The 17,150-nt window shown below is 47.1% G+C and overlaps 2 protein-coding genes across 2 annotated transcripts; both read right to left on the bottom strand.

Moving 5' to 3' along the window:
• Window positions 1–2,464: 2,464 nt before the first annotated feature.
• Window positions 2,465–6,927, bottom strand: LOC119381190 (uncharacterized). Its single transcript, XM_037649142.2, has 2 exons — window positions 6,590–6,927; window positions 2,465–2,766 (listed from the first exon to the last, which is right to left on the bottom strand). The coding sequence occupies exons 1-2, from the start codon at window positions 6,919–6,921 to the stop codon at window positions 2,640–2,642; spliced, it is 459 nt and encodes a 152-aa protein (XP_037505070.2). The 5' UTR covers window positions 6,922–6,927; the 3' UTR covers window positions 2,465–2,639.
• A 5,672-nt stretch (window positions 6,928–12,599) lies between these two features.
• On the bottom strand, window positions 12,600–15,763 carry LOC119381189 (acetylcholinesterase-1-like). The gene is made up of 4 exons (XM_037649141.2): window positions 15,495–15,763; window positions 14,721–14,994; window positions 13,546–13,796; window positions 12,600–12,915 (listed from the first exon to the last, which is right to left on the bottom strand). The coding sequence occupies exons 1-4, from the start codon at window positions 15,761–15,763 to the stop codon at window positions 12,600–12,602; spliced, it is 1,110 nt and encodes a 369-aa protein (XP_037505069.2).
• Between the last annotated feature and the right edge of the window lie 1,387 nt (window positions 15,764–17,150).

The raw sequence follows: 17,150 nt of genomic DNA, 5'->3' as shown, positions 1-17,150 counted from the left end.
TGCTTATTCCAGCCAAATCTTAGATGTGCGAAGTCGCTGAATTGATCCCATGAAAATTTTCCTATTTCATTAAGCAGACACGCATTTCGAAATCTTATTGCTGTCGCGTAAGCAGTATCGGGTATAATCGGTGTAATGGGTCTTCGTCGTCGTCGTCGTCCACTGTTCATTCCTACTACCACTGTTTATTGCTAATGTTAATTGCTTTCATCGGCGCAACTTGATGATGATGATGACGCTCCTGGGATAATTGGCACATACCCACTCAAGGGATCGGCCAAGAGTGAGGCGGATCATATGGTCTTAAATTTTCAACGCGATAGCGTTAAAGAGCTCGTTTCGCAGAAATTCCCGTGTCGGCGTTATTGGTTGTGAGCGAAAAATCACCATCTTGTCCGTGACCGAAAAATCGGCAAAGATGCAAATAAAAGAAATAATAAAAGTCTTAGGTTCGAGTGAGAATCGATCTCAGGCCGTCTGCGTGGCAAGAAAGTGTTCTAACAAAGAGCGACGCTGTTGCTTGAAACTTTTCCGAAAAAGAAAAAAAAAACAATGTATGAATGTATTGCGTGGCAGCAGCGTGGAATCGCGCCAGGCATCAAAACGTGTGAATTGCACAACGAGTGGGTGTTTTAAAGGCCCGCCCATTACAAAGCGCTCAGACATATTTAATCATCATCAGCTGCAAAAACATCAACAAAATGAGCAGCTGCGTAGATTCGCGTGTTGCCTTACGGAGGCATAGTGGGCCCTTGATTCGCAAAACGAAGAATTATGGCGTAGTGGGCACTTAACAACTGTACTTGCAGTAGGCATTCTAGGATAGTTCGAAACGGCCAGTCATTCGTTTCCTTGCGGCACGGCTGAGGCATGCACCGAGAACCGAAGCCAGGGTAGCCATTGAGAAGGCGATGCGCACGGTGCCCGATTACGCTATTGCGTTCTACTCTTGAAGGCGAAGCTCAAGCGTCCTCCAAGTTTTTCAAGTGCTACTAGAGGTTACGGCGTCAATTAGTCAGAAGAGGGTTTCTGAATGAATTTAACAGCAATTTAGTAGAAACGTTGTTGTCGTTCTACTATAACGACTACTATAACGACGAGTGTGATTGGTCACACTAACGTTAATGAAAAGCGCAAAGTATAAAAAAACAGCAAAATTTCCCAAACAACACGTCAATAAGGAGACATTCAGGAACTGAAGCATGACAACACTTTGATAGGCTCTACTGACAAAACGAAAGAAATGATAACGCTACGGTCACAGCGCCTAGCAGCGTGTTGTTCCAGACGCTTCTAAGCACTTATGCTGAGGAGCTGTAATAGACCTGTTGCTAGGGCCTAACATCCGGGCGCCAAAGGACAATGGGTTTGAGAGTGATATGAATGGGAGCACGAGAAGCGTCCTGCGGGACGAAGCACCAGCAAGAGAAATTGTGAAAGAAAGAGATTATTCATTATTTCCAGAAAGGCCTGAAGGTGCCACTATGTACCTTGCACTAACGTGAAATGCATTCGCTCACGTTCCATGGGGACTTTAGGTGTTGGAAATTATTAAAGAAACTTGGAGAGTATTTATTGCGTTTTATAGAAATACGGTGCCTGAGCCCAGTTTCTTTAATGGACGGAAACTTGGGAAGAACATTAGGAATCGGGGCACTGAGTGTCAATGACGCAAGAGTGTCTACGGACTCACTGGGGATTCTTATGTGTCCGGGGACGCAAGCAAAGCAGACCTCTCAGGAAATACTTCGCTTTGGATACCACACCACATCAGAAAAATTCAATACTGAATTTACAGGGCAGATTTATATATCTTGACAGTCTCTTTGATGGTGCCAGCCGACACCATCGTAAGACACGCTGTCAGCTTTCACAAGACAAAAATTAAGATTGCCAGGAGAAGCCTTTGTCCTGCAGTGGGCGTAAATAAGATCATGAATATTCAGATGACGATTCTCTTTAGAATAATCTAGAATGAGTAAAGTGAAACCCAATACACACACAAATCTATTTCACTAGCGCAGTGTCTTCTTTGATAACACCACCATTAATGTTTAGGTTTTCCGCATACGTTGTCACTGGCTGCAGTTAACGGGGAAAAGACAAATGCGTGCTTGCCTGCACGTATTTTTGCAATACTCGTACCCTTATGCCTCTAAAAAAACATTAAGCGCTGTTGGCAATCTTTATACATACCCGACTTGTTTCAGGGCTTTTTCAATAATTTCACAGCGATGTCTAGTTACCCTGAAACCACACACGTTTTCAAAAGAAAAGCTCGTGAAGTCCAAGTTGTTGAACCTTTTTATTGGTATCTAACTGCGATCGGTGTGCTTTCGAAGATAAATCAGTACACTAATCACATGTCATGCATCTTGGCAAGAGTGAAAACCAATAAAGTTGTGACCGATATTCAATGGGGAAAGCTGCCGCGCATTTGTAAAGTTCGTGAACTTTTGGCACAGTATTGCGAGATGTAAGAATAATAGAATGATTAATGCGCCAAAGGAAGAAAAAGGAGGGGGGGGGAGGAATGACTCTTATAAAGGCTTTTTGCGGGTAAATGCGAGTAGTGTAAACAAAACAAAACAAAAAAAAGTGTCCGCGCGAGCTGTCTTCTGCGCAGGACACTTGAATCGTCAGATGCCAAGGCTGCTGAGCAGTCGGCACTGCTCCTCCCGGATGTCAAGGACGCTTGTTTCCCGTTCTTCAGCGATGCTGATGCTGAATCGGCCTTCTCCTTGCCCGTTCGAGTTCGGTACGTTCCTAGAGATAAAACAAGGCGATCATTATTGATGGCACGAGCAACGAGGGACACTCTTGTTTTTTTTTCCAAGCACTTCCGGTCGAGCGCTTACTTCCGGTTTTCCGAATATTCCGAAAATGAGTTTTGGAAAATAGAACTGGTACGAAATCGATGCTTCTGGTCGAAGTTAAAGGTTATACTGAATACACGTGATATCGGAGCATAAGTGTAAGATTGGGGCTAATTAACTGTCAGGATAATTAATGAGATTCAATTGAACGAGTTCACTGAAAGAGTAGAAGCTTTTCTCGTGAGCAGCTGGGATCGTTGAGGCATCTGGCGGAGCAGATCTCAACTACGCGCGTCTTTCTGCGTGGCCTCTGGGATCCGTTTCGGCAGCGCGACGAAAAACAAGGTTAACCCAGGGCATACACCAGGGCACACGAGAGCCGACGTGCGAGTGCCACTATTAGACACATAAGTCGAGGATTAGGGTCGCTTCCAAATTTATAGTCGGCGTAGGTTTGGGTGAGCTGACTTTGCATTATGACGAAATAGGAAATGCGAGACAAAAAAGAAATACACGAGCGACGTCAGTGATGCTACCGAGGACTTCTGATTTGGAGCAATTTTTGGAGCAGCAAAATTTCCGTTTTGGAGCACTTTGGAGCAGCAAAATTTTCATCTTGGAGCACTTTGGAGCAGATAATTTTGCATCTGGGAGCACTCTGGAGCAGCAAATTTTACATCCTGGAGTGCACTACAGAAGCATATTGCAATAACATTCAAGCACCGGAATATTACTATGGGGCTCTTATGAAGGCTAGAAATATTTCGATTCATTGCAAATCTCATGGAAAAAATAATCTCAAGAGAACTCCATACTTCACTCGCTAATGAAAAAATAAGGGCTCATGCAGTTGAGTGTTCTTGAATTAACCTCTTCGGCGATTCTTTTCGACACTAGCAAATAAACAGAATACCAGATCAATAAAATTTCACTTTATGAAATAACACTCTAAATACATCTATGTGGTTATCAGCAGACATTGTAGACAAACGCCGTGATGTACAGCAGTGCCTCAATGCCAAAGAGCCACACTGTCCCTAATGCATTCCCCTAAGAAAACTCCAAGGCGAAAGCCAGGTTCTTTTTCTTCTCTATCGACGGGTTGATCCTCCCCCACCTTCTCTGCAAGCTATCTGTACCTCACCTGCCTTTGCGCTAGCTCCATGATCGGCGCACCGATTACGGAAGCAGTGTAAAGCGACGATGTCGTGATGGCGTCATCACGTGACATCACGATATATGACGCAATAATGACGTCACAAGTTTTGACGATCTATGACGTGATGATGACGCCATCACATGATTATTTTTTGCATCAATCGATTGACGCCGCCGACGGTCAATTTTCGTGTTTGATAAAGCATCTGATGCTTTCGCATTAATATTGCGTATTGAACGTTAACAACCTGGCCTTAAATACCAAACTGTCCTCCACCATGTCGCCTCCTTGCCATGCGCGAAACAGCTTCGCTTATCATCCACTCCACAGAGTGAAATGGCTCCTCAACTTTTTTTGAATGTTTATTGTGATAACAATTATATGGACGCTCTCCGCGGATTTTTGCCGTCGCCATTGCCGTAATTTTCTGCATAAAAACCAAATTAATAACATCACCACGCGCATTCTAGCCGCGGGTAAAAGCTCGCGAGCGCTGGCGACGAACGCGGCTGAAGCTGAGATTAAGCTAGCCGGCCGTCTGTCTCCGTCGCACGGACAGCGCATGAGATAACACCTTCCTGCGTGCGGGCCTGCCGTTGATTGCTCATCAAACAGAGAGGAAACGCCCCGCCCGTCTTTCGTAAGGAGCATGAAAGGACGCCAGGGGAGCGGGGGGGGGGAGGGTACCGCATCGTTCGAAGGGCGCAGTCGCTTGCGCGCGCGCCATCACGAGGCATCAGGAGACGGCCCGTAAACTTGCTGTGCTCTCAACGCTTAGTTCGTGTTTAGAGAACTCAGAGCAAGAAAACGCTTGGGTTCCTGGAGCGCCCATATTCCCTTAAACCAGTATTTTGTTGAGTTACGCGTGATAGAATCCAAAAGAGTTAGCTGCTAGCCTTACTTCGTTTAACAATACAATTTGTTGGTATCGCATTCATTGTTTCGCCCTTAAGCGAAACTGAGTTTTTTTACCCGTCAGCTATTGACCCCCGAAAGCGAGGGGCGGAAGTGTAACATGGGGTAGCCGCTTCACTGTGGGCCGTCAGCGACGGGCCCGCTACTGACAGCTCCGTATTTGCGGCTGCTCCGACCAGGATATATGCTTTTATTAATGAGATGACATTTTTAAAAAGCAAGCAAAAAATTCGAATTGGAACCCTAGCACGTGAGCTCGAAAGGGCAGGGCCATTTAGGGGGTATTTACCGCAGAGTGATTAAACTCGGACGTGCTGGTATAAGCAATTACGAAAAAGCTCTTCCGAATGAAGATCCATGGATAAAGTATATCTGAGGAAAAGTGTGAACGCGTTTCCACCGTTCGCGTGCTCTTCCATAAACGCGAAGCAAGGAAAATTCGATATTGTTCCATATATATACTGCTAGCGATCCCAGATTTCATTCCGCGATGTCCGGAAACAGAAGTGACAGACATTTTAGCAGCACACATGTAGTAGTTATTACTGAACATTGCTTTCCTTACGTGCCGTGCGACGCTTGAAACGAGCTATCAGCAGCGTTTCTAGAACAGACGACGTCCGCCGATGAATCGCCGTCGCACTTTCTCGCTACCGATAGGCCTAGACGTCACGAGGCTCTGCGGAGAGCGCGTTTTGCTGTCGAGCCGACTTGCAGAACAGAAGCTGCGTCGGCACCGTGCATGGCATCGTGGCTTATTCGGGACGCACGCGCGAGGGCTATTTATTCAGCGGAATAATTCTTGGTCCATGGTTGTGACTTTGGCAGCCCCAAGATCAAGCTGCACATGTTCTGACGCGCCGGCCGTGCGATTGCCGGTGATAGAAGCCCCCAAACCCGAGACTTTGGCGCAGTTTGGCGCAATTTTCGTCGATATTATCAGGATGGCGCAGTAAATACAATTTGGCGCACTTTGGCGCATTTGGCGCAGGAGTGGAATCACTGGCGAGAAAAGGACACCAATCACCTATAACCTTCGTTGATACCTTCAATCGATAATACATACTTTACTTCATTCGAAACTAATGCCACATCTGTAGTAGTGACGAACAAACACTTGGAAGTCCTAATACTATTTCGTACTGTCTTTCCTGTGTGATTCACGTTAGACTCCGATTCGCCATTCGCAATTTGTCGAATATTCTCGATTGTGGCGTAAAATGCCGTTCGTTAAAAGGGGGATAGAAAAGAAAGAAAGACGTGCCAAACTAGTTTGGCTCGTCACTTTCTTCACTTTTGTCTCCCTCTTTTCACGAAATGTATTTTTCGCCAATATCAAGAATACCTAACCAATCTAAGCACTGACTTACCCAACAACATGACGAATATTCATTTCTGTTAGAACGTCCGGAAATCCAATCAAAGCTTCGAAGGCTTGCGGTATAGAGATCTAGCGTGCTATTCTGGACATCGCCAAGTTCTGCCATATTTAATGGCATTTTGAGCTAGTCGGACAAGTCTTAATCAGCACCCTAGGCGAATCAGACTTAACAAGAGAACGAATTAGACATGTTAGAATTAGACAATGATCTGATGATAACGCAATACAAGGTGAGTGAGCCGCGGTTGTTGTGTAGTCGCGTAAGTTTCTGGGCCAAAGCGTTCATGGTCGTATATATACCTTGTTCGGCATACCCACCCTGTCCTGGCGAACTGTGTCCAAAAGCCGATGATGGCCTCGCTGGCTTGTGCCCAAGCGGCCAGTTCGACCGGGCTCAGGAAGTGCGCGCCGAACAGGAGCCGCAGCATGTCGCCCGCTTTGGCCGCAGTGGCGTTGGCCGCTGCGTTTGTAGAGACGAGGTAACGAAAGACGTGGTTGTTGCCGGCTGAGGCGAGCAGGCGTCCCATGTCACGCACGGGGCACATCACCAGCAGGTCCGCCAGGAGTTTGATTAAGGTACCCATCGTTAACCAGTGGTCAACCTGGATGACGCAAGATGTGAGTACACCGCCACGGGAACATTGCACCATCCGGATTTCCTGTAGACTATTTTACGGGTGGGTTTCGATGCCGCCATATTAGGCTGTTAACATTGCCGTTTCGTATCTATAAAAAGTAAACGAACAGTGCTACGGTAGACGTATACGCATGAAACCTGCTAGGGTTGGTGCTTTCGACGCTTCCTGACCTTATCAATTCACGTCGCGATATGCAAAAGTAAGAAAACATTCGTATAACAGCCCAAGGTGGCGGCGCCCATATGTCTTACGTAAAATTGTCTATATACCTTAAAGGGGCCACGGGCCACTTTTAAAAGTAATCATTGAGTGACCTCAGTATCGGAGTTTATTGCCTGACGAATTAATTGCCGCCAAAATTTCTCGAATCCGTTAAGCATGAGCGGAGTTAGAGAGATCTATCGCACGCTTTAAGAGTCTTCTCTCTTATCTCGTGGAAGCTACACAGGGAGGGATGGCACGGGGGAAAGAAGTTGCGTCAGCGCGCTTCATGACCTTGAGAGGTCACTCTACCTTGAGCACGTGTGATGAAATGCGATCGCTTTCTCCTATTGTGATTCCTGCGTGCGCGAGTGTGGTTACTCTAAGCTCCGGCAAGTGGCGGCATCCCGTGCCAAGAAGCGCATATGAGCCAAATCCCTCTCAATTTATGTCGGCTATTCGCCAATGGCAATGCTATCTGTTGTTCGACGTCAAACAGCAGGTGCCGGCAGCTTCGAAGAGAGCGAGCACAGGGCTCTGTATGAGAAGGCGCCTGATAAAATGACACTTTCGCACTCCGCTTCTAGACACATCTTGCCGCGCATGACTGCAAGATCTGGCTGACCTGTTCATAGTATTGTTTGCTTTCCGCAGGACGTGTTTTCTCACCAAGTCCGAGGGGTGGTTCGTGACCCCTCTAACATACCTGACGTAAAACGACGCACTAGAACACCCGCCTATACACCCCCTATCGCCGGTAAAGGGCCCTCCCCTTGTATTTCATTTCTTAGAGAAAAAGATTTTGGTTATGACACTGCATGAAAGTGTTAATGCATAACAGGCGCTGGCCATGTGTGATACAGAAGGATGCAGGACAGTGACACAGTCCAGGGAAAAAGTTTCGCGAATACAGCCTTATGCTGGAAGGGCTTTGGGAAAATGCGTTCCTATTCTTGTTTTTTCGCTCACCTTTGAGTCTGTGTCAATGGCCTTAAGGGCGTCGCTGCTTATGTTGAGTGCCTCGAAGATCGTATCTGACACCTTCGTCACATCAGAAAGTGTTTCTTGCTGTGCAACGAGCAGGCGAACGAACTGCATGGCGAGCGGACTCTCGTCGTCCATGTGGCCCAGCAGAATTTCGGCGTCAGTTATGCGCTTCTGTGAGACGGAAGACTGAGTGTTAATATGGCAATTTAATGCGAAAGCATCAAATTGTCCTATTATAGAGGGGATCGCCCTACTGAGGGGGGATAGTCGCTAGCTACGTCACGTCATGCTCGCTCTCGGAAGCTTGTGTTATACGCCCGTTCCTCGTCCACTTAAGCTCTCGCTTGCATTGTAATTTTGCATCGACATTCGCTATAAAGAACATTATTGCATTCGAGAGGAAAAACGTTGGCGGTAGAGAGTTTCGACCCTCAGATGTTGAATGTCTTACCCATTGGGCTAAATAGTACCTCATCGACAGCAGGATGGTGTGTGCTGCTTTATGGCATCATGCTACTTGGACCGAAACTGACGTCACCGCAGTCACTGTTCTGTCACGCCGCGCTTGGCAATAGAAATTTCGGTCCAAGTAGCATGACGTAATGCAGCAGCGCTTCTACCCGATTCGGTGGCCACTGCTGCTTCTCCGGTCTCTCGTCGCATATATGATGTCGCTGACATCCTGCCTGACTCGCAGCGCAGAATTATAAGGACCATTCGGCGGCAATCATTATGACATTAATGCTCGCGCATTCACAACTAATAATAAATGCTGAGCTCTCCTCGGATTCCTTATCACACCTAGCTACACCTTCGTCGTTATCGCACGTCTGTCACCGTTTAGCTTTGCACGTGTCAACTCACCCGCCTCACGATGTAGGCGTGTAGCATATCTAAACTATACGATATGCGTCATCAGCTTTCGCGATCGTCCAAATGAGAAATCGTTGAATAGGGAGTATACCTACTGCTAGCCTATGGGCTCATCCCTGTCTTCGCATCAAACAACAAACATAACACCTAGCAGTACCACTACAGTATATGAATTATTTAGACGTTATCCCGTTGCCTGTCAACAGTCATAAAAAATGCAGATATAAATTTAATGTCACTAAAATATATTTGTAAGTAGCTACGTCACATATTTCTACATAACGGTGACATAGCACCTCTTTTATCTCGGGTAACTCATCCTCTAGAATGAACGCTCCGATTTGCGGTTGTAATATTACGGCAGTAAAAAAAAAACAGCAAGTGAATATAGATAGCACACCTTTTCCCGCATCCACTGTCGAGGTGGAGACGGAATGATCCCAGTGAAAGAGGGGAAAAACAGCGGTGGCGCGGCCGTCTTTGCGAAGAGCCGGTATTCTGACGAACGCAGGCACCTGATGTCTGCTTTGGAATCATTCACGCAATGCAATCTTCTTGCCTGGTCGAACACGCGGCGTCTTCGAAGCTCGGTGTTGTCTGGGTACCTGGAGCGTGAATGCCACATTGCACATACGAACCCAACAGATAATGAAGCATAAGGGACGTTACTTAGAGTTTTGAATGAGTGTTCAGATATTTAAAAGAAACTTAAAGGGACCGACAACTGCAGAACATGAAATGAGCTGACTCCACTGATGGAAAGATTGTCCGTCGCATCGACTCAAACCAACCCCGTTTTTTTCGTGAGACATGGATTTATATTTTTATTTCTTAATTGAAAGTCGCGAAAAATGACCTGTGGCGCCTCTAGCGGCAAACACATGAACGATACGATGAATCCGGCCACGTGACTGTTCATTGCTGTACGTGGTCAACGACTTTTTGTTAGTATTGAGACATTGTTCGTTTCTTTATATTAAAACGTATTACTCCATAAAAATGTAAATATAGGCCTGCGTTAGTAGTATGCATTAAAGTGGCGCTGCCTTCGCGTGACGTACTGATCCCATGCTCGTCAGCGCGTCTTGAGCAACTTTCCAGCGTGCTCATGCAACCGTGCACGCAGTTTCTAGGTCGCTGAGATTTTGGAGCGACATAGTTTTGCTACCCAAACTACGTCTCAGAAATTACGCGCGCTGCTACTCGGCGCGGCCGCGCATACGCGTAGTGACGTTTTCGATTACTTGGCATGGCTCGTGCATCGAGACTAACGACGCCGGGACAAGCCACCGATAACACAGGCGCAGGCAACCTTGGACGCATGCGCTCAACGCAGTGCAAATGCAGGGAAGGTGTATAATGCCACGTGTTGTCATCGTATGTAACAGCTTGCTATTTTCAAAAATAGTTAAAAAGCTATAAATAAAGGTGGTTAAGCATAGTTACAGGAACTCCTGCGAAAGCAAAACAGCGATAGCTTTGACAAATCGCGAGAAGGGCTGGCGGCATCGCTATCAATTCTCAGCGTTGCTAGAGGAAAGTTGCGTCCGTGTTTAGAGCCTTTCAGATCGAAAAATACTGCTTGTAAAATAACTACGTGCTTTTAGGATTAACTGCTGCAGCTACAAACACTGCGAATGGTGATCTTTCTGTCGCGCCGTAAAAAAAAAATGGGTCGAGAAAAATCAGTTGTCGGTCCCTTTAAACGCATCATTTGAAATCCGAACGTGGACGGAAAAGAAATATAAATAAAAGCTTGCTTACGGTGGAAGCGGAATACGGCATTATGCGGGCGGTGCGCTGTCAGTAATAATGCGCTACAGCAGAGCCTGCTTACACGACCACTTTCCTGGGAATTTAAGTGTGCGTACCGGATTTAACCAATGCCACTCGCGGCTATGACAGTGAATGTAGAACGTTGTGTATGCCAAAAATAATGTGAAACACTTTTTTTGTCTGTGCTCTAGAACTGATGCATGAATGGCGTTTTCGACCAATCGGCGAGAGAACGCGAATTCATCAACGAACGAACGAACGAACGAACGAACGAACGAACGAACGAACGAACGAACGAACGAACGCGTCTCGTTCTCAAAGCAAGCTACTCCCTAAACTAAAATGAAGCGAATCCTTACGAAACGTCCCCGCTGAGCATATCTGCAAACATTTTACGTGAGACATCTAACAGCGTTAATAAAGATAAATATAGCAGAAAACTGCTCCATACGCGAGACGATTGCACCATTTTCAACCGAGTGAGCGGGGTGTGGCGGAGTGTTATTAGCTTTGTTGCTCGAATAAGCAAACTCGGTACGTGTCTTTGGGAAAACTCCTAACCCTCCGTGGGGAAGCCAAGCCATGCATTTGTGCCAATATTTTGACGACACGGTTGTGGCAGTGCTCCTCCATTTATTGGTGGCACAGACTGAATGCCCTTTCTGCAAGGAAGCGTAAAAGCAAGGCTAGGTGCTTGCTTACCACGGCGCAAGCCCCGGTTCGATTCCTGTATGTGGCTAGCGTTAAATTATTGCGATATCAATTATATGGACACTCTCGGCTTGTTTTGGCCATCGGCGTCACCGTCATGTCTCGTATATGTATATGTATGTATATGTATATACAATCCACAAAGAAAGATATTTTCCGAAGCGCGCGACCGGAATTGGAACCTGCGACTTCTCGCTTTGCAGCGCGCGGCGTTAGACGACTCGGCCGCGGAGCGTACATGCGTTAGCATACTAACGGCGAGCTATTTATATACATTTATCGCTGACGGCACGCAGACCTCGGAGGCACTTCAGCGTGTTCTCTGCATCACCATCGAGATGGCGCGAAGGGCGCGCTTTAAATGTCGTCGCCCCGCTCGTTGCGATGCGCGCGCGACTCCTACCTCTACCACCTGTACTTTGCCCGACAGGGCGGGGTCACCCGTGCGCGCGCGCTTATCTCGTGATAGGGGCGGTTTGTATGTCTTGTGCTTTCACCGTAAAGTTTGCGTTGAAGTTACAGAGCGCGCAAAGGTCACTTCGCTCGCTGCAGCGGCCCCTCCTGCGAAAGGAGCGTGCTGCTCAAACACAAAGAAGTAACTGTTACAGTTAGTTCGCGCTCGTCCTGTGTATACCTGTGCGTTCGTTTCGTGGGTGGTTCTTTGTGTTTGAGCAGCGCGCTTTAAGTGTCAAGCTTTGACAGTTGTTCGCGCTCGTCCTGTCTGTGTTCTTTTCGCGCGTCCTTAGTGCTTGAGCAGCGCGCTGCAAGTTTCGAGCTGCTTGTCGTTCTTCGCGTCACATTGCAATTTGTTGCTATCACATTGATTGTTTTGCCCTTGCGGCGAAACGACTTTTTTATGTGGTCATTGTAAACACACCGGACGGACAGACGCATGCATGCATAATGTACATACATACATACATACATACATACATACATACATACATACATACATACATACATACATACGTACATACATACATACATACATACATACATACATACATACATACATACATACATACATACATACATACATACATACATACATACAGAATGTGAGAAAGGCGTGAGGGCCCACCTGCACCACTAATGTATCGCAGGTATACAAACAAAATGGCATGGACCAGAACGCTCCCTCATTAATACCTGGTGTAGGGGCTACCGCTCATCAGAATGGCTCGTTTGGGGACCGCGGCCGCCTCTATGGTGCCGGCCGCCTTGCCGAGAAGCAGGTACCCCACAGCCGCTGCGCCCGCGCCGTAGCCGACCAGCACAAGGTTGGATACGTTGCCGCCGAAGCTGCCGATGTTCTGACGCGTCCATTCCAGTGCCAACAGCTGATCGTAGAGGCCCGCGTTCCCGGGAGCACTGCCGGTGCCGTAGTTCAGAAATCCAAGCGCCCCGAGTCGGTAATTGGGTAGCACGACAACGACGTCGCCGTATGCGGCCAGATACCTGCATTAAATGCGGCATGCGTATACGAAACATCGTCGACAGGTAAGTCCGGCTATTCGAAGACAATGTCTTGATAGGACTCTTCCAGACACTTTCAGTAGCGGAGTATGATGATGTCCCTATGAGATAATTTTTGACTAAATTCGACCACCGAATTTATTTGCATATTACCAGCAGAGGTTAATGTTGGCTGGCGTTGGGCCCTCTTAACGTTGGGCCCCCCATAGGTTAATTCTGGCACGCGTTGGGCCCCCTTAACCGTCATAGGGGGGCGCCAGGTCTGCCCCACACTTTTACACAGTTGTATCTGCCCGTCATTCCATACAGGTTTTCAACGATAACGGTGTACAAGAACCTCTCATACTGCATGGCACGAACAGCTTGCTTCCTAACTTTACCCCCAGAAAGCGGGGGACCAAAGGCAGACCATTGTAAAAGGCAAGTCATCGCTGAATTTTCATTGTTGCATCCATTGCGAAGCCTATTTTCTTATGGACTCGACTAAACCGCTGAAAGGGGTCGGGGGGGGGGCATCTCCGACGGGACTTGCCCCCCTCCCCTAATGGAGAAACCCTGCTCACGGCTATGAACACAGTAACTTCTGCAAACTGCAACTTAAGTGCAACGCACCAGGTGCACACGAAGGCCACAATGGGAGCGTACTTTCCGTCGTATAAGGGCTGCCCGTTGCCGCCTGTCTGGAAGAAGCCATCGTGGAGGAATACGAGCACAGCCTTCTTGGCACAGGAGGGATAGTTGCACTCGCGCGATGTCGTCCAGATGCTGAGGTGGAGGCAATCCTCGGAGATCTCAGACAAAGACTTGTCTACGGAACTCTGCACGCACGCCGGCTTGGGCCCAGTGCCGTCGATCAGCGAGCCCTGTAGACGAGCTCGACAAATGTTTATTGCTGAAGAAGCCTGTTCAGCTTTCGTGAACTACATCTAATGGGTTGTGTACAGATCTGCGTCTAAACGACGTCTCTCGGTGTCACAAAGACAGATCTCAAAGGTCTACTTCCGCAGACTGTATGCTTGGAAGAAAATAGAGAGCCGAAAACACGAAATATGCACCATATTTTAGATGCAACCTGTAAGGGGGTTGTCGGAGCTACGACTGCGTTTGATCAATGAAAATATACGCATTTGAGATAAGAAACCATTGTCGCTGGAAGTCGTGTGAGGTATTGTTGTGGAATAACTTTCAATTAGATAATTAAGAAACTAGCGCTAATAAACGTTCAATGCAGCGCGGCGGACACGTTTCGTACTCAATTGCTACTGAAACCTTTCAGTACTGAATAAATGTTTGGTTAGTAGGAACCGCTACACAATTATCAAGGTATACACCCCTAGTCTTGTGACAACGTGCATTGGCGATCAAGCACTGCTTATTTCTATGGGGAACTTTTACGACGCATCACGGGCAGCAATACTGTGAAACACACCATTTCCTGTCGGTCTTCTAAGTCTGACGTTCATCTATTGGAAGAATAATAGTTCTATTGTGAGAACCCGAGGTATTGTCGATCACGTCAGATTACAAAACGATTTTGTTGTATTTTAACACTAATGGCCTAAAATCCAAGAATATTGGCCCTATCCGTAAGAGAACCCAAGCAAAACGCCATGCAAGTTTGGGGCTTGTGTGTAGGTGCTTCAAAGACGCTACACTTATGCTTACGCCAAGCAGTTTCATCTTGCTTATCTTGAAGCTCTGTTTTCCGCAGTCGCTTTTAAAACGGGAAATCCGCTTTATTGATCAGCAACGAGACCGCAAATAAGTCTAATTCAAAAGAAGCACACCCGTCCGACATCGACGTCCGTGAAGGTACGTCGGAATCGCAGCTCGCCGAGGGGCGGGTGCGCGTACGGCACACCCAGGAAGGCGTACACGTTCGTGTGACCGAACACCGTGTGGCTGAGTCCGAGGACGCGACCGAAGTGGCCTCTCACGACCACGTTCTTCGTGCCGCCATTGGGGGTCTTGTCGACGAACATGGTGAGGCTCAGTATGAGCACCGCGATGGCCAGGACAGTGGCCACGGCACACGCAAGGTCAGCCACGGTGATGAAGCGCCTGCAAAGTCGCACCAAAGCGACTTTTAGTGCGCAAAGTAGGCGTGCGCAGGGTGCTCCATTAGGGGGGGGGGGGGACCTTCACTGCAGCCCCATCTGTGCGCACACCTAGGTTCATGATAACGGTGTATTACAAGATTCAACAACTAAGCATGGGTATATTGAGGATGTCGTAGTAAAACAATTCAGAGTGACTACTCCGAGTTGTTTTGCGCGCACCTTATCTATCTAGAACACTCAACGTTGGTCTAAAGCGAGGAGGTGGTGCGCTCAGGGACGCAGCACTGATATATCAATACTTTTCTCCTTGAGCAAAGCATGTGTCATGCTCACACTGCCTTGTTTCTAGTCCACGGTTTCTCGACAACTACCTCTTAAAATTCCATGGAAAATATCGTAGCAACCAGTCAACCCCCGTTCCACTCCCAGCGTTTAAAATCGTATATATTTGGCTTTGCTGCTGGACAAGTCCATGGCCTACCGCTAATTGAGTGTACTCACGTTGGATTTACGTGCGCCGCAACGGAAGAGTACATGCTCCAGAAGCTGAGTGCCTGAGCCGAGCGCATTTGCGTGCTCCTGACGGCGGTGGACTTGGTCGACTCCTGCGACTTGTCGCGGGCCATCTCTGCCGCCAGCATGGCGTCCGGCTTCGGCGAGTGATCCTTGCTGGCTCCGTGATAGTGCGGCCGCTGTCCGCTCATCTTGCTGACACTGAGCGTCCGACTGCGCGTCGGACTATGCGTCGGACTATGCGTCGTGCTCGCCATTGCGATTCTTGTTCTTGTTCACCTTCACCCCTGGCTCACACCCACTGTGGGGGATTGGCCAAGACTTGAGTGATTTTATAAATGTTATAATATTTTAGAGCGAGGTTACAGAATAGAAAAATTATAAATTTGGTAGAAAATTTTGACGCATGATCAAATATGAAAAAAATAATAATAAATAAATAAATAACACTAATAAATGAAAATAAATCATTGCCCGAATTTTTAATATATATACATGTGTTGACACAGAAGAATAATAATATAGATTATCTAGTTAACCGATTGGTTTCATTGAGGTAATCCCTCACAGCCACGCAAACCTTCGCATTGGAGAACCCAGAAATAGAGGCTCCAAAAGACAAAAGCACAAGCACAGATAAATTCATTCCAATAGCCCGTAAAGGTCTTTCCAAAAGGGTTTTTTGTGCTGTAGTATATCGCCTGCAGGTCAGAAAGAAATGATCAATTGTTTCCAGCTCACCACAGAATGCGCACAGTGGAGAAGGTGCCTGAGCAGACCTGTGTTGATAGAAATTTAGCCTCGGTACACGACATCGCAGCCTCGTAATTGACACTCCCAGTTTACGGGTTTGACAAAATGACCTCCGCCAGGGATATAATAAGTGCCGATATTCTGTGGAACTTGTGAGTGCTGTGTCTGCAAAAACTTCCATAATGCTACGCCTGCGAAATCGCGCAGCCGTCACATAAGCGGATACAGCATGCTGATGATGATCCCCAGCTTAAGAACCTGGCGAGCAAGCTCCCAAAAAAAGTTACACCATCTCCCGCTCAAGCGAATCACCTCCTCGCTGCTTCGCATCCACACATGGTTCCCTTTAGCGGGAGATGGTGTAATCTTATATAAGCGTATCCGCTAAAACAGATGGACCAGCAATAGGGCGGCAGGAAGTATATGACGAGAATTTCCTAAGCCAAGAGAGACAGCAAATATATAACAAAACAAGATCAGAAATTTTTTGTCCCGGCTAAACGGCGGAATATCAAAAATGTAAATTTATTATGCCATCGCCGACTACGTTTTCATTCGTGCAGTCCTAACCTAACATAACCTAGCCAAACCTAACCTAACTTAGGCTTTGAAAACTTTCAGAAACTGTGGAAACGATATAAGCATAACACAATACACGGAACGAGGCTATCGCTCTGGTGTTTATCAACTGTTATTTCTGTTGATTTTAGTGCTAAGCATCTTGTTCTTCGTTTAGGAAACCGCAACTACACATACAGAGAGAATAATCATTGTTGAAGAAGAATTTTTTCGAAAATACTGCGCGTGGCAAGGAAACAGAGAAGAAGAAGAGGGGGCCAACGACCGGGCGGCTGTTTCTTTGCTCTGCAGCTTAGGTATCTTGACTTGGAA

The sequence above is a fragment of the Rhipicephalus sanguineus genome, chromosome 2, assembly GCF_013339695.2.
Source record: "Rhipicephalus sanguineus isolate Rsan-2018 chromosome 2, BIME_Rsan_1.4, whole genome shotgun sequence".
NCBI classification, from domain to species: domain Eukaryota; kingdom Metazoa; phylum Arthropoda; class Arachnida; order Ixodida; family Ixodidae; genus Rhipicephalus; species Rhipicephalus sanguineus.
The sequence above is the reverse complement of the archived record's forward strand: the minus strand, read 5'-3'. Positions and strand labels throughout refer to the sequence as shown.